Source organism: Narcine bancroftii, chromosome 11, assembly GCF_036971445.1.
Source record: "Narcine bancroftii isolate sNarBan1 chromosome 11, sNarBan1.hap1, whole genome shotgun sequence".
Lineage (NCBI taxonomy): Eukaryota > Metazoa > Chordata > Chondrichthyes > Torpediniformes > Narcinidae > Narcine > Narcine bancroftii.
Window position 1 is genome coordinate 82,734,809 of NC_091479.1, and position 23,053 is coordinate 82,757,861.

Consider the following 23,053-nt stretch of genomic DNA (forward strand, 5'->3'; position numbering starts at 1 on the left):
TATATACATGAAATGGCTCTTCTCAGGTTGTAAAATAGCTCGCGACTTTGTTTGTCAAGAATTTAAGCAATAGTGTAAATGTCAGGAATCGGGGTGCTAAGAACCTGACCTATAACACAGCTTTTCCCGTACTCTTTTGTATTGGCAAATCAATATGAATCAATGCCCACTGCTTGTGTTTCTGCAGCAAAGAACAGATCTTGCCTCAGTGTCTGTGAAGGTCGGAACTTGGCAGGCCATAGTGATCCACTAAGATGTGGGGCTCAGCTGCACCTTATTACTGTTGGACAGTCCGTGTCTTGGGACTGGTAGCATCTGGTCCATGCATTGAAATATTGAGTCGATCCTACAGTCCCAGTCATCAGCTCTCTTGTTGGTTTGCACAAGTGTCGCCAGCCCAAAGGATTCCCTTTAGTAACAGGGGACCATTGTTGAGCTTTACTACAGTGGAGAAATTGCTGGTCAGGGGAGAGCCACATCCCCCTCTTCAACAGGTTGTTGGAAGACCTGGAGAAATGGAAATATGGACATCGAAAACACAACTCCCATCAATGTCGTTCTCAGAGCAGATCTTCCATCAGCTTTGTAAGCACTCAAGTACTACATGTATTATTAATGCAAAATCATTAATGTAAAAAGTGGCAAATGCTTTTGAACTGTAAAGACAAACGCTGCATATTCTGGAGCTTTTGCTGCAATGCATTTATTCAGTATTGATAGGGTGCAACATTTTTGTGTTTAACAGTTGACCAGCTCCACCATTAGTGAGATAAAAATAACCTGATGATCTCAATGAAAATATGTAACATTTTTTAAAGTTTTAATGATAGCATGAAATATAACACAAACAATTGATTCAAAAAAGAGTTTTGTTTGTATATGTATAACCATAATATAATGTGATGCACGGTCACAATAGATGTAAAATCGCACCAAAACCAGCTAGTTGCTTGTAAGTGGAAATGATGAAAGAGTGAAGATTCTTATTCCCAGTCAGTGAACCTATTGGAAATTATGTGTGAATACTGAATGAGGGAAAGGGTTGGGTTCCGTTGTCAGCTTCTAAATGAGGAATAGTTATTTCAGTGAAGTATCAAAATATATCCATGGAAATTGGTACTTTTGGGTGGATGGGCTGTCCTCTCTCAGTCCTGATGCAGTGTCTATATTAATTATTCTTTGCCTCTGCAGATGCTGTCTGACCCACTGAGTTCTTTAACAATTTTTTTTTTTTGCTTTGTGCCAAAAGACCTCTCTCCATGATGTTATTTGGCTTACTTTGTTCTGTCCTGGCATGTGATCTAATAATCAAAAGTTGATTTGACCATTATGTGATCATTTAAATCTCACTTAGAGAAATGAACCACATGGTAAATATGATTCTGCCGCTTAGACTGATACCAGAATAAGATACACCTGCACTATTAGAATAGTGGTGGAAAAATATGTGGAGAGAACAGAGTCTTTCGATTTTCACAATAATCAGATGAGCATAAGGTTAATTCTGCATTAATTGGCTGCACTCAGAACCACAACGAAGAAGTGTGTAAGGTATCAAGTGTTATGGGCCTTTTAACCATGAGGTGATAGGGATAGAAATTGTTAGAGGAGAAAGTAAAATCATGAATACAACATCCACCTCTCCGGGTAAGGTTAGCTGGTATTGTTGTTGAATACTGGTTGTAAAGGAACATAGATACTTGGAATAGACTTTATAATATTAACAACAAGAATTACACAAACCAAACATAACAAACTGGTTTGCACTAAAAATATAAATTTGGATTTAGAAATTCAAAGGATAAGGAAGAAGACTGGAATTAGAAAAAAACATTGGAGCTGGTGGATCCTGATTTCTGTCTCTCTGTGTTAGTTAGAGGTGGTATTTTGTTGGGCGGCGTGATGGAAATGTGGGGAGAAAAAAAATGGGATCCATGCTTTTTAAAAATAAATAATGCTTGATAATTGGTGGTAGACTCAGTGTGCTAGAGGACTTATTTCTGTGCTTGATGTTTCCATGAATTCCTCATGTAATTTTTGGTTAGACATACAACATGGTAACAGGTCCTTCTGGCCTAGGGGTCTGTGCTGCACAAATACCCCAATTAACCTACAACCCCCTCATGTTTCAAAAGGTGGAAGGAAACTGGAGCCCATGAGGAAACCCATGCAGACACCAGGAGAATGCACTAACTCCTTACAGGCATACCAGATTTGAACCCGGGCGTTACTCCTACACTATCTGTGCCACGCCTTTTGATAGCTTTAACTTCTTATGGAGATTAAATGCTGGGAAATATAGTATGTTTTTATTAAAGTTGAAATTAGTTATCTTTAATATAATTAACTATTAATTTATATTGAAGAAGAGAATTCTCACATTCTCTTCAACTGAGCAAGGTGAATTCAATCGTATAATAAGATTGATAGTGCCCCTACTAATAGAAAGTGATGGGGTAAATCATTTTTGTGTCTAGTTGACAGTTAACATGCCAGAACGTTAATTCAATTCTCCAAAACCTCTCACTCCTCATTACAGATGTTTATGTTTGTTATAAAAGTGAAGAGCTTGGAATAAACTTAAGTATGACAAAAACAGTAATTTAAACAAACTAGATAGAAAAATAACAATCTTCCATAAAAGGATTGGACTCCAACATTACTCCAGAATGGGGATAATGGAAGGTTTGCCAAGCCACTTGGCTTTCATACACCAATTTAAAAAAAAATCCATCTTTATTTCCAAATTTTTCAAGCATTTCTGATTTATTCAACCTAATAGAGTCTGTATTCCTTGCCCTGCTGAATCTAATTTATCTTGTTTAATTTTCATCTCAAATCAACTGTACTGGAGATTATTCATTTTTGGCTAACATTCCAAAGCCTGTAATCTGACCATACTGTTGACAATATCAGCATTGTGGCCTCTCAATGTCCCACTGCTGTACAGTATATTGTTCTTTATGTAAAGGAGGAGAAAAAAAAGAGGGCTGCAAAATAGGACAGCTTTAAATTAACAAGTAACATTTTGATTGTTTGTATACATTTGCAGTGAAAAAGCTGCAGCTGAAATTCATTTTGTGCACAGTCCTCATGGTGTAGAAGAGATGAAAATATTTCTTTACCAAGAAATCACTGAATTATTTTTGTCCTTAATTTGTAGCACACAAGCAATCCAGCAAAAGAAAATTTCGCTCAGATGTTCAAATAAAATGGCCTTCGGTTATGTAAGTGTCAATCTACTGGTAAACCTCTGTTTTTTTTTAAGTCGTTTGTACTTCATTATTTTAATAGAATTCACAGATAACCTGTGGTTTAATAAGAAATCTTCAGGCTATAATTTCTTTAGGAATCCACATATCATGTACAGTTCTTTTGTAATCTCTCCATTTCCCATCCAGGAATGCTACTTTCTTCTACTGCAATTGGCTTGATGTGTGCATCTCTTCTTTGCAGGATAATAATCTGTGAATGAAAGAGAACCAGAATAATAATTTAATAAATGCAACAATCATATGCAACGCAAGCTAACAGTATCAAATAGACCCTAATGAAAACATCTCGCCCTGCAGATCTCCTATTTGAAAGGTTGCACAATGCCAATTTTTATAAAGGTTGATGGAGGGAGGGAGGGAGGGAGGGAGGGAGGGAGGGAGGGAGGGGGATGGGGTGAGCATATAAAGTCAACATGAACCCCAGGGAACTTGATGCACAGAATTCAGCAATCTTAAAAGCTCGGTTTCATTATCATGCAAGTTTAAATGACCTCCTCAAGTCGAGTTAAATCATCTATCCAGCCAGCATGGGTGTTGGGAGGCAAAAGTCGGAGACCTGATATGTGATGAGGACACTCAGTGCACTATCCACCTCTCATCCATAGAAAATATAAAGGAAATACAATAATATTACTTCCATGCGTGTCATATATGGTCTAACAGAGAAACTGTGAGTGATTCCTTGTTTAGGTTTCTATTGTTCGTGGGCTCGTATTAATTGTAACTTCACAGGACTTTATTACATACTTGCAGATGTGCCTCTTACCTGTTCAAAAGCTCAAATAAATACAAAGACAAAAGGAGAAAGCAGTAGGGAGGGAATGTGAAGGCCTTGATCTTAAGGCAATGGTTCCCCCTACAAGATTTCTGCCAGAATGTAGGGAGTAAAAGATTTTTAAAAAATGGTGGCTGTGCCGGAGCTGCTGTAACGGCAGCGTTGCTGCTGGTGCGGACCCTTGGAGAGCAGGGTCTGTCTGCCCAGTCCGACTCCCTTTGGCTCTGTACAGGCTTTAAATTGCCTGTTAAAGGAGCCGATAGTGGTTTTATTTAAAATGCTGGGTCAGTGCCCAAGATGACAGTGTCTATGATTGGCAGCAGCCACCAGGGGTTGCAGACTCTAGGAAAGCAGAGGACTGGTGGAAGGCACCAGAAAATAAGGAGTCCACCCTTGTTTGAGAAAGACAAGCAGAGACCACTCATGAGACGATGACCACGGCGGCGGAGCAGTGAGGAGCTCTGCGGCTGAAGGAACCACATAGGCGGTGGGCTGCTGGTGACAAGGTGAGGAACCCACGGAGGCTGTGAGCTTCTGGAGACTGCAGTCAAGGGACTCACACCAGGCTGTGGACTGCTGGAGACTGGCCCAAAACTGGCTGAAGGGTACCAGGTATCAGAACCGGGATGCGAGAGGGTGCTGAATCACATTGAAAGTTCAGATAGAGAGCTTGGGTTGCCAATGGTTTGGGCTGGATTCTGGGCAGCTGTGGAGGCCATGAAAGTGCTGGAGGTGAATCCAAGGGCATTCAGTGAGGGCTCTGGGTGGACTCTCTTTTGCTTCTTCTTCTCTGACTGTAAGAGACACTTCAGACTACTTCTGCCGATGGCGAACCTGTCTGCCCTACAGCAGACAAAAATAATTTTGTGTACTAAGACAGTTTTTATTACATGACGACAAATTGAATCTTGAATCTACAAATGGTTTAAATATACAAGATTCCACCCCCCCCACCAAAACTACAATACCTTAATGAATGAATTATGTAATGATAGTGTAAATTTTCATACAAATTTAACAATATTCTTGGCCCAGTCAAAAATACTTGTTCTAGAATTACAGTCTTCCTGCCAAAAGATAAGCTGACAAGCTAAGTAAGTACATCAGCCTCAGGCAAATCACGGTTATTGGCTGAGTAATAAAATATTTTAACCACATGCTAGTTTGATCATGGTGTAAGGGCACAGTGGTAATTCACTTCCTGGTGTGCTGAGGTCTGATAACAACTGTGTCATGAAGCCAGGTGGATGTTAAGCACAGGAGAGGGCAAACAGTTTCCCCTCAAATCATCCAAGGACTAAGGTGGACTTCCTGGATGAGTTTCAAGGTAGCCAGTGTCCTTAATGAGTCTCTTTCATCTGTATTTACCGTAGAGAAAGACACAGAGGCTAGGCAACTCATGAAAATTAATAGTGATGTCTTGAAGTGAATCTACGTTATGGAAGGGGAATTGCTGGAGGTCTTAAAATGCATTAAAGAAGGCAAATCTTCAGAGCTAGATGTTGTAAAGCATATTGTAAGCTTTCATACAAGTGAATCCAGGGATATACAGACTGCATGAATGCATCAGCATGCACAAGTTGGGTTAAAGGGCCTGTTTCTTTGCTATACAACACTATGATTTTAACTTCCAAAGCAAATCAATAAATTCTAGCATCAGGTTCCAATACAAGAGGATATTTTCCCTCATCCATCCCACAGCAATGACCCTGTGATCATATCCAAGGAATTCCAATCCAATTGACAGGTACCTTTTAGTAGCAAGGAAATCAGTTAAGCACTGGACGCCGTTGAGGTAAGGACCTACTGGGCTGGTTAATTTTACAGATTATATTTCAGGGAGAGACGTTTGCTGGTTAGGCCTATCCACAACTATTCTTGGGAACATAGTGATGAGCTGCTTTGTTGAACTATGTTGCCCATCTGATAAAAGTAGGACACAAGATTGTGTGATTTAGAAGGGAGCCTGCAAATGGTAATGTTGTCATACAATGGCTGCTCTTGTTCTTCTTGTGGTTGAGTGTGAGTTTGGGAGGATCTACTGGATCAGCTTAAGCAAATTAACTACAATATTCTTTGTGGATGTCACTAAGCAGCCCATGACTGGAATGTTGGCATGGCCTTGTTGCATCAAGGCATGAACTGCTTCATTTTGTGAGGATGAATGGGAATTAAGCACTATACAATCTATTGCAGACATTCCCACACCTGGCCTTAAAATAGAATGAAAGTCATCGATGAAGCAGCTGAAAATGTACAATCAATAACATGGAATTGCTGAAAATCTGTGATTTAAAAATAGTAAATGTTGGAAACACAAAATTTAAATTGACCTCCAATCCCGTATGTAACTATTGCAAAGTTTTAGAAAAGAATTGGAGAGATATATGGATAGGATAGGTTTAGAGGTTGGTATGGCCAAGTTGGGCTGAAGAACCTGTTTTCACACTGCATAACTCATTGACTCAGCGGGTTCAGACAGCATCTGTGGAAAGAGAAAATTAGTTAACAGTTCAGGTTGAAGGCACCTGTTAGAACAGGTGGAGGGGTGGGGAGGGGAAGGGGAATAAGTATATTTTAATTTTCAGAGAGATTGTGGGAATGGCTAGGACAAGGCAATTTTTCTGATAGCATGAGACCAGGGTTGTCATGGGAATAAGATGGAGATGGTGTTAGCGACCCAGATTCAACTAGTCTCCCAAACAGTGCATCCAGGCATTCGCCACTCTCTGGATGAAGAAAGTACCTCACATGTACCTTCTGAATTCCTTTTGACTTACTCTAAACCTATGTCCTCTAGTTTTATCAACCTCCAGTATGGAGAAAAATATCCTGTAATCTACATTATCTATGCCCATCATAATCTTATACATCTCAATCATGTCCCTTCTTACCCGTTTCTGTTCCAGGGAGAACATACCTTCTCCAATGGCTTTAATTTGGTACATCAGATAATGCAGCATGGAAGCATATATTGCCTGATATAGGATAAGTTGCAAGAACAGAAGATGACTCAACTTAGGCCATGGGCAACAGAAGCAGGCAATAAAATTATAGTTTAAATTTTATTTAACTTGCCTTCCAAGAAACTAAACCCATAGTCTAAGCCATGCTGGAGAAATAGTGGACAACAGTGACCTCTACCTGAGAGGCCAGGCAATACAGGACTTGAGAATGAATTCAACCAACAGAAAATGTGCCCAGTTGAAAGATCTTTAATGTACTGAACACCTTTAACTAAATTTAAATTGCAAAATATTATTGTAATTTTTGCAGTGTTATGCAATTTAAAATATTTTTTTTCTCAAGCCATATTGTGCCAGACAGTGTGCCAGGACATCACATTACAGTTCTGGATTGGGACCATATTTGTCTTTGTTCCCTCTAGAATCCACTGCTCTACCTCCTGATAGAGACCTGACCTCAGAAGGTTCTAGACTTACCATAGCTCCTCTGATCCTCTCAATCCTTAAGCCACATAGAGAGCTCAAAGCCCCACACTCCTGACTCTATTTACCCAATTGACATCCCTCATTCTCATTCCTGATGCTCAAGCAATTATCTCTGCACTGATCCGCAGCACCTCTTGCAGCACCACAGCCCTGCTCTTTCAAGATTGACCACCCACCCAGGTCTTTCAAGATTTGCCTACTCCTTCACCAACTTCAAAATCCTTCCACCTCATTTTCCTGCATTATGATGGAGGTCTTTTTCTTTTAAATACCATTGTGGCAGGAATTTTTCTCAACCATTCAAATTTACACACTAAAGGCTGCACACCTTATGATTATAGTAAAAACACACAGAAATGCTGGAGGAACTCAGCTGGTCTCACAGAAGTAAAGGTATATTTTGGGCCTGAGCCCTGCTTTAGTGTATAAGCAAAGAACAGTTATGCATCAGAACCTGTTCTTTGCTTATACCTTGAAGAAAGGCTCAGGCCTGAAATGTTGGTAATATATCTTTACCTCCTCCGGACACTGAGATTGGCTGAGTTCCTTCAGCATTTCTGTGCATTTTTCCAACCATTAAAATTTGACAACTAACTTATAGAGGCCAGCAAATAATAAAAGCAAACAGGTTAAATATTTCAGTTAAAGAACCCTTATTCCTACTATAGTCACTCCATATATTTATGATTTTTATATTACTATTTAAAAAAAATATTTTAAGTTATCACTTCAAAACAATCATCATTTTGTACAGAGGTGCAACAACGAAGAGCATAGGAACTTGAGTCTGTAGATTTCCTTTGGAGAATTATTTTCTCCATACTGATGCAACAGCCACTTCAGGGGCTCATCAGTGAGGCTCATTTTGATGACAGGAGGCTCTGCCACCTGTTACTAAATGGGTCCTGAATGCTTTCACCCAGCTAGTTCAGCCTTGCGAGTTTGAATCAGTTATGTGCTTGGCCTTGTTAATAAGTGCAGATAGTGAAGTATATTCAACAAATTTCAGGCTAATAAACATTCTCCATTCCATGCTATATGACACATTGAGTAATAGAAACATTTTTCATATTCAATATCAAATTTGCCTCAGCTACAGTTACAGCTTGAAATGACTTTTTCCATACAGCTTTGGACAGTATGGAAAATGTCACTTTTGGACTGAGTTGGACTTGGTGGGGTCTGATGGGCTAATCCTGTAATAAACTGTGTGAAAACACTAGTGCCCAGAAATTCTAGTATTTGCACGGATGTTCTAGAATAGGGGTGTCAAACTCAAATTCACGGAGGGCCAAAATTAAAAACTTGGACTAAGTCGAGGGCCGAACTAAATATTTATTGAAAATTTTCAACAACATCTGCATGTTTTCTCTTCTTTTAACATATGTAATGTTAAACTTTAGGATATAACTTTAGGAGGATAATGTTACAGGTCAGGAGTAGGTAGCTCAAGTTCACCCTTTGCTTGACCTGAGGGAAACATATTTGGTCCCTGTGGAGATGTAGTCAGCATTCACAGGCTGTGTCCATTTTGGCCTGCATCAGGATTCAGCATTTCCTGCTCACTCCTCAGGCTCTAGGCCTCTATTCACCCTCGACCCACCATCCCTCTACCTGACCAGTCCTTTACCCAACCTCTACTCACCCCTCACTCCACTCGCTCTGCCTCTACCCACCCCATCCTATACACGCCCCTCTACTGCCTCTCCCCTCAACCTGTTCCTCCCTCTACCCGTCTCTCACCCTCTAATCACCCGTCCCCTACTCGCCCTGCCCCTCCCCCTTTTACCTCTTCCCTATCCACCCCTCCTTCTACTCATCCCTCCCTCTAACTCCCCCTCGCACCACCATAACTTCCCCTGCCCATTACTCCTCACCTACACCCTCTGCCCACCCATGCTTACCCACCACTCAGGCCCAGCGCGCTGCCGATCAGCCTTTGCAGACAGCCACAATCTCTCTCTTCACGTGCAGGGCCGAACCAGCCGTCCCTGGGGTTCGCGCGGGTGCAAGCGCTGAAGGCCGTGGCGACCGGGAGAAGTGCGCTCGCGCTGTGGAAGGGCCGTCCGGTGCCAGTCGCGCGGGGCTCACGCTGCCCGGGGGCCGTGCGCAGCCTGCCATGCCCGTCGCGCCGACAGGAAATCACAGGCGCTCGCCCATCCGCCGCACCGCTCGACAGGTGGGAAAAGTGACTGGTTGTGCGGCGAGCTTTCCAACTGGCTTGCCGGCTGATGACATCGACAGACTTCTCATGTTACAATTTCTTGTGTTACAATGGGGAAGGATGTGCAATGAAGGGGGAGGATGGTGGGGGTGACATTACCAAAAAACAACATTGGTTCTCGCTGCAGGGCGGGCCACCTCTAATACATTTTTGAAATGATCTTGCGGGCCAAATATAATTATATCGCGGGCCAAATTTGGCCCACGGGCCAGAGTTTGACATGTGTGTTCTAGAAGGTCCAGGGTACACATGACTGTTTTGATTTATGGTCGATTACCTCAAATTCAGCTGCAAAAAAAAATGCATTTTTTCATGAGGTCAAGCCTGGGAAGCCATTGGTTGCAAGCCTAAATTGGCATGTATTGACTGGAAGTGGTTGGGGGAAAGTGGAGATTGTGAAATTGGGTGGAGCAGGTGGACTGGAGGGCAGGATACTATGATGGGAGCAGGGAATTGGAAGCTTGGACATTGTCCATTGGGGCAGGGAGAATCGGAGACCCAACAGAAAAGAGGGAGTTAGAAAGATTGATAACATTCATAATGTATACCGTGACTTGAACATAGAAACGTGTTTAAAGTAAAAATAAATGGAATAGAGCCATCAAACACTACAGCACAGAAGCAGGCCCTTTGGCTCTTCTATTCAGTGCCAAATTATTATTCTGCCTTGTCCCTCTAACCTGCACCCAGTCCATAGTCCTCCATATCCATTTCATCCATGTACCTGTCCAAATTTTTCTTAAATGTTAAAATTCAGCCTACATTCATCACTTCAACTGACAACTCCTTCCACACTCTCACTATTCACAGTGTGAAGATGTTCCCTATAAACATTTTCCCTTTCATCCTTAACCCATGTCCTCAATGGAAAAAGCCTAGTTGCATTTACTCTCTCTATACCCCTCATAATTTTGTATGCTTTTATCAAATTTCTTCTCATTCTTTTTGGACCTGGGAATAAAGTCCTAGCCTATTTAATGTTTCCCTGTAACTCAGTTCCTGAAGACTCGGCAACATCCTAATAAAGCTTCTCTGTACTCTTTCAATGCTCCAAATTTGACCTCAGTAAATTTTTTATACAACTTTACCATAACATCCCAAATTCAATACTTCATTTTATGAAGGCCAATTTGCCAAAAGCTCTCTTTACAATCCTACTACCTGTGATGCCACTTTCAGGGAATTATTTATCTGTATTACCAGATCCCTCTGTTCTACCATTTACTGTGTATGTCCTTCCTTGAATGTCCTTCCAAAATGCAACACCTCACACTTGTCTGCATTAAATTCCATCTGCTATTTTTCAGACCATTTTCCTAGCTGGTCCAGATTCCTCTGCAAGTTTTGAAATCCTTCCTCACTGTCCTCAACACCTCCAATATTTGTGTCATCTGCAAACTTGCTGATCCAATTTACCACATTATCATCCAGATCATTTTTATTGATGACAAACAACAATGGTACCAACACTGATCCCTGAGGCATGGAACTCCATTCTGAGAAGCAACCATCCACCACTACTCTATGGCTTCTCCCATCCAGTCAATGTTGAATCCAGTTTACTACCTCACTTGAATGCCAAGCGTCTGAACCTTCCTGAGTAACCTCCCATGTGGGACCTTGTCAAGGGCCTCACTGATAGGTAATAAAATAAATAAAGTTTGATTTTAAATGAAATGTTATGCAATTCACAATATGCTATAATTTTCCTGTGGTAAATCATGTCAATCAATCGACATTCAGTCCAGACTTCATAAGAATCTTTCTTTACGATCCTCATGAATCATGGAAACACCAATATGATGAATTATTTTGAACTGCTGTATATTGGTCCTGAGTGTTTTAATTAGATGATTAAAATGTGTATTTTCAGGTAGAATAGTTTAAAAATACTTGTGAATATAAAAAAGCAACAAAATAGATTGTATTAATTAGACCATTGATAAATGTAAATGTTTTAAGTTTTGAGAATGTCCACCCACATATCATTAAAACATTCAATTAAGCTGCATAACACATGGTCATAAGTTATTTTAACTTGGGCAAGGCCTCTTCCTTTATTTGGAGCACAATGCTAACTTTCAGTTTAACTCCTTATAATTTATGACCTGAAATATTAGAAAAAAAACTGTTCCTTAGGTAATGAATTGAAACTCATGTAAACAAACAAATATCAATTGTCCAGGTATTGTGTTTAAATAGCGGACACTAAAGACTCTTTAAATTAAGAATTTAATTTGTAAAATAAATAAATATAGTTTTTAAATGAAGAATCGGCAAGGAAGAGAGGCAGTGGTGATTAAATACTTCATTATTATCAGTAATTTTTCCAAAAATGATGAATATACTTTTCTTTTAAAATTCAACATTTTACAAAATCTTTTTTTATGGAAAAAAATGCCTCTCTTCCTTGCCGATTCTTCATTTAAAAACTATAACACATAATAGAAATGATCTTTTCTGATGGTTTTTCATGATTTGAATTCTGTTTGTTTATGACTCTATAAATACAGATTCTCTCAACCAATGGACCATGTTGATAGGAGCTTGCTATAAATGCTTCACTGGATGTATTCCTGCAAACAAGGTATCAATAACTCTTAACAGCTGGGCCCAAATTAATGCTTAATCCCTTCAAACCTGTTTCATACCATTTAACTTTAACACTGAAAAAGTCTGCTTTAGGAATCTTAGGAGAAACCTTATAAGCTGATGGCACAGCTTTTAAAATAAACTTGAGAATTAACAAAATCTCATATTAATGGCATCAGGCAATTGAGGTTTGTTTTAAAATTGATTTGAAATGGTTAACAAGTAGATTGTGGACCAATGGCTTGTTTAAACTGGTGTTATTTATCTTGTAACTTCAATTGCCAAAAGGGACACCAGCAGTAGTACAAATATTGCACATGAACTATTCATTTACAATGCCTATCATAATGTTTAGGACAAAGACAATTTTTTCCCTTTATTTTCCCATGTCCTCCACAGTTTTAAATTTAGTAATCAAACAATTCACGTGATTAAAATGCATATTCTAAATTTTATTCAAGCTTGTTTATATACATTTTTGTTTGACCATGTAAAATCACAGCACTCTTTATACATAGATTCTCCATTTCAGGGCACCATATTTGGGACATTTTGCTTCACAGGTGTTTTGATTACTCAGGTATATTTAATTGCTTCATTGGTGCAGGTATAAGAGAGCTAGGCTTGCTTATCTGCTTTTGATCATCTTTGGAGACTGTAGTTGCCATTTTTCAACATGAGGACCAGAGTTAAAGAAACCATTATGAGGTTGAAAAGCAAGAATAAAAGAGTAAGAGGCCAGGCCCAAACTTTAGGATTTCCAAAATCAACTGTTTGGAAAATCATTAAGAAGATGGAGGGTTCAGTAATTGCAAAACAACTGTTTGGACAAGGAAGATCTCCACTTCTGATGACAAAAGAATTCTCATCATAATGAAGAAAAATCCCCAAACGCCTGTCTGACAGATCAGAAACACTCTTCAGGAGGCAGGTGAGGATGTGTCAATGACGACTGTTTGCAGAAGGCTTCATGAACAGAGATACAGAGCCTACACTGCACTAATTAGCCACAGAGACAGAATGGCCAGATGACAGTTTGCAAAGAAGTATTTAAAAGAGCCTGCATAATCTGTAAAAAGTCTTGCCTACAGATGAGACAAAGATTAACCTGTATCAAAGTGATGGCAAGAGTAAAATGTGGAGGCATAAAGGAACTGCCCAAGATCCAAAGCGTACCACCTCACCTGTGAATCGTGGTGGTGAGGATGTTATGGCTGCCACAAGTACTGGCACACTTATCTTTATTGATGATGTAACTGCTGATGGAAGTAGGAAAGTGAATTCTGAGGCGTCTAGAAACATCTGCTCAAGTTGGAGCAAATGCTTCCAAACCTATAGCTAAAGCAACCAAGGTGTTTTTCAAAGCTTTAAAAACTGGGATATTCTTGATTGGCCAAGTCAGATCCCCAATCTAAATCCAATTGAGAATGCCTTCCATATGCTGAAGAGAAAACTTAAGAAGATAAACCTCTGAAACAAGAGGAGCTGAAGATGGCAGCAGTAGAGGTCTGGCAGTGCATCACCAGAGAAGGTACTGAGCCCTTGGTGACATCTATGAATCACAAATTTCAAGCAGTCATTCCAAGCAAGAGATATGCAACAAAGTCCTAAACATGACTACTTTAATATACATACTGTTGCTGTGTCCCAAATATTATGCTTCCCTGAAATGAGTGAACTATATATAAAAAGTGTTGTAATTTCTACATGGTCAAACCAAAATGTATACAAAAACCCTTGAATAAAAGCTGGGATGTGCACTTTAATCACACGTGAATTATTTGATTACAAATTTAAAACTGTGGAGCAGTTAAAAAATTTAGAAAGGCCAGATATACAGTGCCCCCCCAAACATTATGGAGGGGGCCTTTCTCATGCTTATTATTCACCTGCTAAACAATATATTCTGCTGTTTTCTGACCACTCAATTCCCATTCTAAGATTACAATTTAGTTTGTAAAAATACTCAGCTTACAACATATATCTTGTAAAGCATATTAAATATTGTAAACTCTCATACAAGTGAAAGAATTAGGATTATGCATGATTGCTGCAAAACCTACGGGACATTTCTATTAAGTTGATTTGCATTTTTCAAAATTTTTTGAACGCTTGCACAGTTTTTAAAAAGAATCTTAATAAAGTAGATTATATTATGAGTGCAAACATATTTCTGAAAGTTATAGACTTGAAATGTAGATTAAAGCTGCTTTGTGTTCAATCTTCCTGCCTGGATTCTACATTAACAGAACATTATTTGCAAGATTGAATCAGAAGTCAAAACCTTGGATCTCTACACTCAAAATGATTTTAACAGTGGGTTTTTTTTTGGTCTAAGAAATAGCTAAGACTATGAATAAAAAAAAAACTAAGTTTCAAATTGAAAGTATAATTTTTGTGATTAATTTTCAGTATTGAAACAAAAAAATATTTGAGGCATCCATCCAGAACAACGAGGTAATAGTGATTTGGGATAGGAGATAGTAGGTAAATACCTATTGGCAAATTCCTGCTGATGCTATTGGCTCAGGCCTACTACAGACCAGTCAATCTAGGCAATGGGCAGTGGTCCCTTTTACACCCAAATTAAAATGTATTAGCATGTTTATTAATTTAGGATAATGCAGAGAAGAAAGAGTGTGTCTCTTGTGACTGAATCACCCTTCACCACTCTCCACCTTAGGACCTATATTTTTCCAGCCTGCTGGATTTACTGGGCAATAGGTGATTCCCAATGATTGTTTGAAACCTGCCTGATGAATGTTAATGAGGCCTGATAGACTGAGATTCCCATCAAGACTATCAGTTGGGCTTCACTTCATACAGTCTGTTCTGCCTCATGCCTGTGTGATAGGAACATTGTTTCCAGGTTGGCTGCAGTGGAATGGAGACAGACACCCACCTCTTTGCAGAATATAGACTTGCTAAGAGTGTGTGGAGAAGGATGTGAGATTTCTTGTCATGGTTCATCCCCAGCAGCAGCCTGACAAAGGACTCTGATTTACAGACTGTTCCCAGGAATGCGCACTGAGACAGACATCCAGAACTGCTGAGAAGACCATCAACTCAGTGAAAGACGTCCTTTGGTTTCAACACACAAAGATATCAGTGAGGGATATTGCCAACTGGTACATTCCAGACTGTAGGAGTACATGCTGAGGGACACTCGGAAGCTTGGAAGAGCCAAAGTGAGGGCGCTGTGGGGAAGGACCCCAGTCCTTCCGTCACTGGGCTTCCAGAGCTGAGACTGAGGGACAGCCCCTCAAACAACAGAGGTGGGCGGGGAGTACTGGCAATAGTTTAAATAGAGAACATGTAACAATATAGAATGATGGGAATGTATTGACAGAACTGAGGGTGAGTTTCATTTTTTGTAAATAATTTATAGCAAATAGTGTGTTTTTGGCAAAGAGCATTGTCTTACTCCTTATGTTCACTATTGAGAAATAATTAAATGGGAAACATTGTAATTCAAAGTTTCAAAGAAGCATTATGTGTAACTTGTTAATATTTTTAATGAGAGAGTAAAAATATGCTAACAGAAATACAAGCTGAAGAACCTGTCAATATTATTATTAACAGGATAGACAATACAAACATTAAACCATCCATTGGCATCCAAACTTTTGAACAAAGAATAAAACAGTTGCAAATACAAAAGTACTTGATTGTCAGCGTATGGTAAGAAAATGTCAGATTAAAAAAAACTGATTTAATCAGTGTTTAAGCATATATGTGCTGCCCACCATCAATGTCAAAAATATAACAGTAATCAATAATCCATTATTACTCTATAAATAACACTTCATGGTGTCAGAAGGCACCTCAGTTAGATAAAAATAATGATGTTAAAGTTAGGAGAACTGATAGAAATAATGACCTCAAGCCTATTTAAAGTGATTTTTAAAAGTTCTTATAAGGGCAACTGAACTTGGGAAAGGAATTTCAAAAGAAATCTGAGAATTTAGGTGCCCCTCCACCTCATCCCACAAGGGGTGGAAAGAACAAGGAAGTAGCTGTAGTTTGAGAAATGGAGTGTTCAGACAGAGAAGGAAGTTGCAGTTTCGTATAGGATATGGTGATTTGAAGTCTTGAAGGATTTGAAGACGTGGACAAGGATTTGATTATTGAGCCATTGGGAAGTGGGAACTATTACAGGGTTCATGATAATGGGAATAACTTGAAATGAAACTTATAGAAGGTGGAGGATTTAAAGGCAATAAGGACACTCTCTTCTAAGGTAGTGATGTCTAAAATTCAGAGCATAGGTTTAAGGTGAGTGGGGGGAGGTTTAAAAGAATCTGGGGTAAATATTTTATATGAAGTAGTTGTTAGTTATCTGGAATGAGCTGACAGTAGTGTTTGAGGGAGGCAGGCACGGGAACAATATTTAAGATGCCTCTGGACCGGTACTTGACTGAGCATGGCACGGAGGAATATGGATTAATGGTGGCAAGTAAGTATAGGTAAGCATGAGACGATGGGATGAAGGGCCTCTTTCTGCACTGCATCACTTTATGTCTAAAGCTGGTGGTCGAGGCGTATTCAGAGCTTCATAGGTGTTGGAGCAACGAGAGGTGATGTAATGGTTGGGGCAGTGCGGTATGTAGTCCTTGCAATGGAGAGTTGGAGAATCTTGCGAGAATCAAAAGCATGGCGGTTACAACTGCCTTTGACAGAGGGAATGGAATGGAGACGACGAGGAAACAAAGTTAGCGACAGAGTAGATCCTTTTTATTGCAGTATAAACTGACAAAGTTCTGTCCAAGACGGTTAGATGACAAGAAAACAGCAGTGACGGGAGAAAGAAGCAAAGGTAGAATTGGGCGTCAACACACCCTGAAGCTGCCCTCCGCTCGATCTCCAAGCTGCAGACTGTACGCATCTGAATGCTAGAACTTAAAGAAAACCTGGTGCGGTGCTGCACCAAATGAGAACAACTTTGAAATGAAGAGTAAGTTTATTTCTACCTGTTATGCAGGTCTGTCTTCTTGGCTCTGGAGTCACCCGAGGTTTTATTTCCTTGCTGGGAGACGCAGGCTGATCGGAGCTTGTCTCTACCCTAGCTTCCTGCAACCCACACAAGTGTTTCGCGTTGTTGATAATGCGGCTCCTGTAAAAAGCTGGCACGTCTTGACATTTCAGTTCTTCCCATTCAAGGGTTCCTTCTGCCGGAATTTCCCTGTCGAAGTCATAATTCCACCTTTGTTTGGCAGCTTCAATATTTGCCCGGAGTAAGTGTTGAAAATCTTGCTGCAGCTGCTCGTGATCAACCGGACCAAATAAGTTTCGCCGGACACGATCAGATTTGCCCTTCAGATCTCTGTCCAGTTTCTGTTCTTCAGAACGTAAACCCATCATAGTTACCATGGACAGAAATCTTTAACGGAGTTGTAGCTTCACACACACACACAAAACCTCAAACGTTCCTCTATTATTCCGTGATGGTGTGATCCTCTCCTTCTCAATGACCTCGTGGATGTGTCAGTAACCACAGCGAAAAACTACATCAATCTGAGCAATTCACGTCAAACCGCGGTGCTCCCACCGCCTGCAGAAATCTTTTACGGAACTGGTTTACTTGGCGCAACTGTACACTGCTGTGAAACGGCAGAATTAATGTGTTTGTGCGAGAGAGAGAGAGGTGGGGAGGAGATTTTGGGAAGTGTCCAATTATTTTCGGGAGTTTTGTGCGGCGGCTAAATTTACAGCAAAAGCACCGACAAGTATTTGTGTTTTGTGCATCACGTAACTTTTTAAGCATCAGGTCTGTAATGCCCTTCCGCATCGAAGCCACTAACTTCCACTCTTTTCGCCACAACATGCGCCCTGAGACCCAGCTGAAATGCCTTTTCTTTTTCCATCAGTCACTTTAGCATTGCCTCCTTCCGAGGCGCATTTCCCCGCCAGCGGGTCAGTGGCGCTAAATCCCACTAACCGTATGTTGTGCAATAATCGCATTCCATACACCGCAGGCAGTACTTCCCGTTACAACCCCAACCCCAAATGACGAGTCGTTTCTAACTTTATGAATTATTATCGATGCCGCCCATTTGAAGGAAGGTTGGGATGGATCAGACGGGCGAGCACAGCCGAACGCAACAACACCCCAGCGCACAATCTTCCACTTCCGATCATTTGGAAAACTGAGTGCACACTTGCAACCAGTACCTCAGCGTGCAAATTTGCCAGTTGTCCTCTTGAGTTGATCAGTCTGGGGATGAATGGTCCAACAAATGGATTCCTTCAGATCGGCATCATCTGAAAAGTTGGGAGGTGGCCCCTGCTCTGCGTTAAGAGACACGAACAAAATCTGTATCACTAGCATTTAAGGTTATCCGGCACCCAGGCAGACATCCAATAAACAATTGCTTTGCCGAGCAGTTGTCTTTTCGGTTTTCGGAAAATGACACTAACGAAGGAGGTGGGGGGGGGGGGGGGTGGAAGCAAAACTCGCTGTTTGGTTTAAGTTATCAGAATTCGAAAGCATCTGTTGCTCGCACTTGGCCTGCAGCCTCCTCCCATTCATCTTGGGAATTCAGGTTTCCCACGTGATGACACACCACACTATCCAACCCTGGAGATGTCACTCAGGCGTGCGCTTCACACCATCCCTGCTCACTATAACAGTGAACACGGTAACACATAGCGGAAAAGAAAAACAATGTATATTTCTATAGCAAGTATTTGACACGGAGGAGAAAGAAAGGTCAGGATCAGATAGTCAACACAATGCAACACACAAATGTGCTGAGAAACTCAGCACTTCGCCACTACTTTTGTGTATTGCACTCGACCCCAGCATCTTGATTTTCTTAACTCTGTAGTCAACACAGTTATGTTTTAATTTTCTCAACATGCATTTCTCAACCAATCCTTTAATCATCGTTCTTACGGCATACATAAATGGATGTAAGAAAAATACTGTAGGTTGTGAGTGTGTGTGTGTGTGAGAGAGAGAGAGAGAGAGAGAGAGAATATTAGATTGCTGTGGAGTAGGTTTCACAGCATAACAACATCATGGGCTGAAGGGGCTGTACTGTAAATGTTCTATTATACATAGAGTATGTGATTATTATGTGTTTGCTCCATGATCCGGAGAAATGCAGTTTCATTTGGTTGTATATGTGCAAGAAAAAGAAGAAGAAAGAAAAAGAAAGATATGTGCACATGATAATTAACTTGAAACCAAAGGACACCTGGATGGCGACTGGAAGAACAAGCTCCATACAGACAGCACTACAGTTTAGGATTGACCCTGGAATTGTGATGCAGCAACTCTGCTACCAAATGAATGGGTCTTGGACCAGAAGCAAAGTCTATGCTGCAAGAGTTGAAGTTTCAGATTTGCAACATTATTTAAGGCAAATTTTAGTTGAAATAAAATAGTACTATCTAATAGATAGCAGGAGAAATGCAAGTCTGTTGAACAGATAAACAGCTCGGTGACAAGCTGTACCAACAATTTAAATCATATTACCAAAGGAGAGAATTCATTTGAGCAAGTAACAGGAGAAATAACTTCAAAGAGGAATGTTGACATGACCAAACAATGATGTTACCTCTGGGTAGGAAAAGGAAAGGTGACACATCTGCATACATTCCATCTGTCTTGAAGGGAGAGTAAATGCTGTTCTTATCTGCCCCACTGTCCCCAGGTGAAATTAGATTTAAATCAAGCCAATGATACTCAGTTCTCACTTTGATTAAGTCTCAATGGGGTGGGCTGAATGAGAACCAAAAAAGCTTATTTCATGCAGAAGAGTCCACATGCAATTTTAGAGGGCAAGATGAAATGAATGAGTAATTCTCCGTGCCGGTGAGGAAGGTGTTTCATCGAAGTGGAAAATATGCCCACAGTTTCTCCTACCTCACCTATTTAATGCTCATCTGTATCCAAGTGAAACAGCGACATTTCCATTAAATTGACGACTTTTGTACCCTCTTCTTTCCCCCACCTCTGTCATGGACAAGAGTATACTGGTGGCATCATTTCAAAAATCTGAGCAATTTGTATCAAACATGTTTGTCTCAATTTCTATATTTTGTTTAATGTGGGCTTTGTAGGCCATGCTGCCATTTAATTGGCCAGTGCTCAAGAGATGGTGAGGAGATGTGTATAGGAAGTGATATAGGAAGACAATGACGCCTCCTTTCCAGACAGACTGAACACGGTTCGATGAGAAGATCACCCTAACATAAAGAAAGCTTCATCTGCCCCTGATGAACAGGCCCCTAGCTACAACCAAGATAAGGAGCACAAGGCTGAGGGACCAGACAACATACCCAGTCGGGTACAGAAGGAGGTCCTTATGGACATTTTCATCACATCACTGCAGCAGTCTGTCATCCCTGTGAGTTTCCAGACAGTCACCATTATCCTGGTACCAAAGAGGGTGACAGTAACAGGCCTCAATGACCATTACCTAGTGGGACTGACCTCCACCATTATGAAATGCTTTGAGCACTGGGTGATGAAATACATCAAAACACACCTCCCAGAGACACTGGACCCATTTCAATTCACCTACAGATGGAACTGTTTCATTGATGATCCTATAGTTTTGTCCCTCCACGCCATCCTGACCCACCTGAAGAATGATATGCCAGGCTGCTGTTCATTAACTTCAGCTTGGCATTTAACAGAATCATACTCCACAGGCTCACCGTGATTCAACACCTTTCTCTTTAATTAGATTCTGGACTTCCTAACGGAAAGATCAGTCTGTCCAGGTCAGCAGCAGAATGTTGAGCACCATGGCACTGAGCACTGTCACACCTCAGTCTGCTCCTGTTCACACTACTGCCCCACAACTGCAACGGCAGATCCAGCTCCAACAGAGTCATCAAGTTTGAAGACAGTAGTTGGCCTCACCAGCAACAAGTCACACCTCATAGGAGGAAAATCCCATGAAATGGTACAAGAATAACAAACTGAGTCTCAAATGGACAAGACATAGGGAACGATTGTGGACTTCAGGAGGACCAGGGATGACTACCCTTTGCTACACATTAATAGTGTAGCAGTGGAGAGAGTAGTGAGTACCAAGTCCACTTAAGAAGTAACCTATCCTGGATACACATCTCCTCACTATCTCTCGAGCACTGGCCAATTAAATGGCAGCACGGCCTACAAAGCCCACATTAAACAAAATATAGAAATTGGGACAAACATGTGTGATACAAATTGCTCAGATTTTTGAAATGATGCCACCAGTATACTCTTGTCCATGACAGGGGCGGGGGAAAGAAGAGGGTACAAAAGTCGTCAATTTAATGGAAATGTCGCTGTTTCACTTGGATACAGAGGAGCATTAAATAGGTGAGGTAGGAGAAACTGTGGGCATATTTTCCACTTCGATGAAACACCTTCCTCACCGGCACGGAGAATTACTCATTCATTTCATCTTGCCCTCTAAAATTGCATGTGGATTCTTCTGAGGTAACCTTGAAAAAAATAAATTAATGGCATGAAATAAGCTTTAGGGTTTTCTCCAAAGATTCCAATGTCTTAACTAAGTGAAAGTGGGTTTCAGAACTTCTGCTGAATTTCCATATTCATAATCGACGAACACTGACTTACCTCAACAGATCACCGGAGGTACTAAATTCATGTTCAACTTTTATTTTCTTATTACACAATGAATTAAAAAAATACAAGAAGCATATTAATGAACTTTGGTGTTAATGGTGCAAAGTCGGGGTTGAAAGCAAAAACTTAATGTGATCGCAATTGACTTATGTCAGAAATTCAAAATATTTGACGGCTACCGATAAAGCAAGCTGTGAGACATCCGTCCATAGGTTGACATGAATACTGAGGAGCCAGTGAAATCTTCTTCGTGATCCCTCCCAGTATCGTTTCTTCGGCTCCAAGATCTTAATCAATAGAACGTGTTATTTTTCAATCCAAAGTTTTCGATATTTGCTTAGATTTTCCCAGCCTTCAGTCTTTTCATACACCCCGCCGTTAATTTCCATTTATATAAGATCTGGTTCGATTTTATATTTTCTCCAAGCAATTCCACTGATCCGGTCACTTCTTTCCCCCACCGCCTTATGAGAGCTGGCGTTTTGTTGAGTGGCTTCGTTTTCATGTTGGACAGACACTGCTGGATCCCTGCCCGGATCCAGGGTAAATGAGAGGGGAGGCTTTTTCTTAAAACATTAACATTTACTCGCTTTTAACTTATTTACAGTGTGCGTCTACATTTTGTGGACGTTAAACGAAGTTTCACCCGTAAACCCAGCCTCCTTGCTACTGCAGTTAAGGGGCTCAAATCTGATTGTTTTTGTATTAGTTGCTGTGGGGAGGGACGAGGTTGGTGTTACATGAGCAAGATTGACGTGGCCGAGTATTGTTTGTTTTGCCGGAGGAACACTGAAATGCAATTGAAACGTCGGTAACATACAGCATCTTTACCTCCAATGGACGCTGCGAGACCTGATGAATTCTTCCAGCTTTTTTTTCCCTGGGTTTTTACTGAAGGTTCTCGTGGCGACACCGCTCATTATTAAATCAATGATTAGAAAATGAATTTCAAGCTCGGTCAGCACTAAAGCACTCCTTTAACCAAAAAAAAAGGAGCGAATTTTTCACAAGGATCAAATTCTAATTTCGACATCATACCGAACAGCAGCGATGGAAGGAGTGGAAGTCTGCAGCCGCTGTGATTGTGGTGAATACACAAGCGAGTGAGTGAGTGACCCTGCCGGACTTGTTGAGTTTTAACTC

The 23,053-nt window shown here is 40.6% G+C and overlaps 1 protein-coding gene across 1 annotated transcript; it reads right to left on the bottom strand.

Annotated features, from left to right (window-relative positions):
• Window positions 1-687: 687 nt before the first annotated feature.
• On the bottom strand, window positions 688-18,451 carry LOC138746043 (cyclin-dependent kinase inhibitor 1-like). Its single transcript, XM_069903759.1, has 2 exons — window positions 17,289-18,451; window positions 688-3,465 (listed from the first exon to the last, which is right to left on the bottom strand). Exons 1-2 carry the CDS (start codon window positions 17,686-17,688, stop codon window positions 3,407-3,409), a joined length of 459 nt encoding a protein of 152 aa, XP_069759860.1. The 5' UTR covers window positions 17,689-18,451; the 3' UTR covers window positions 688-3,406.
• Between the last annotated feature and the right edge of the window lie 4,602 nt (window positions 18,452-23,053).

Excerpts from the sequence above, each read along its gene's own strand:
- LOC138746043 (XM_069903759.1), bottom strand. The coding sequence starts at position 17,688 with ATGGTAACTATGATGGGTTTACGTTCTGAAGAACAGAAACTGGACAGA. Across the intron at positions 3,466-17,288 it reads AAGACAGACCTGCATAACAG|ATTATTATCCTGCAAAGAAG; the intron begins GTAGAAATAAAC and ends TTTCATTCACAG.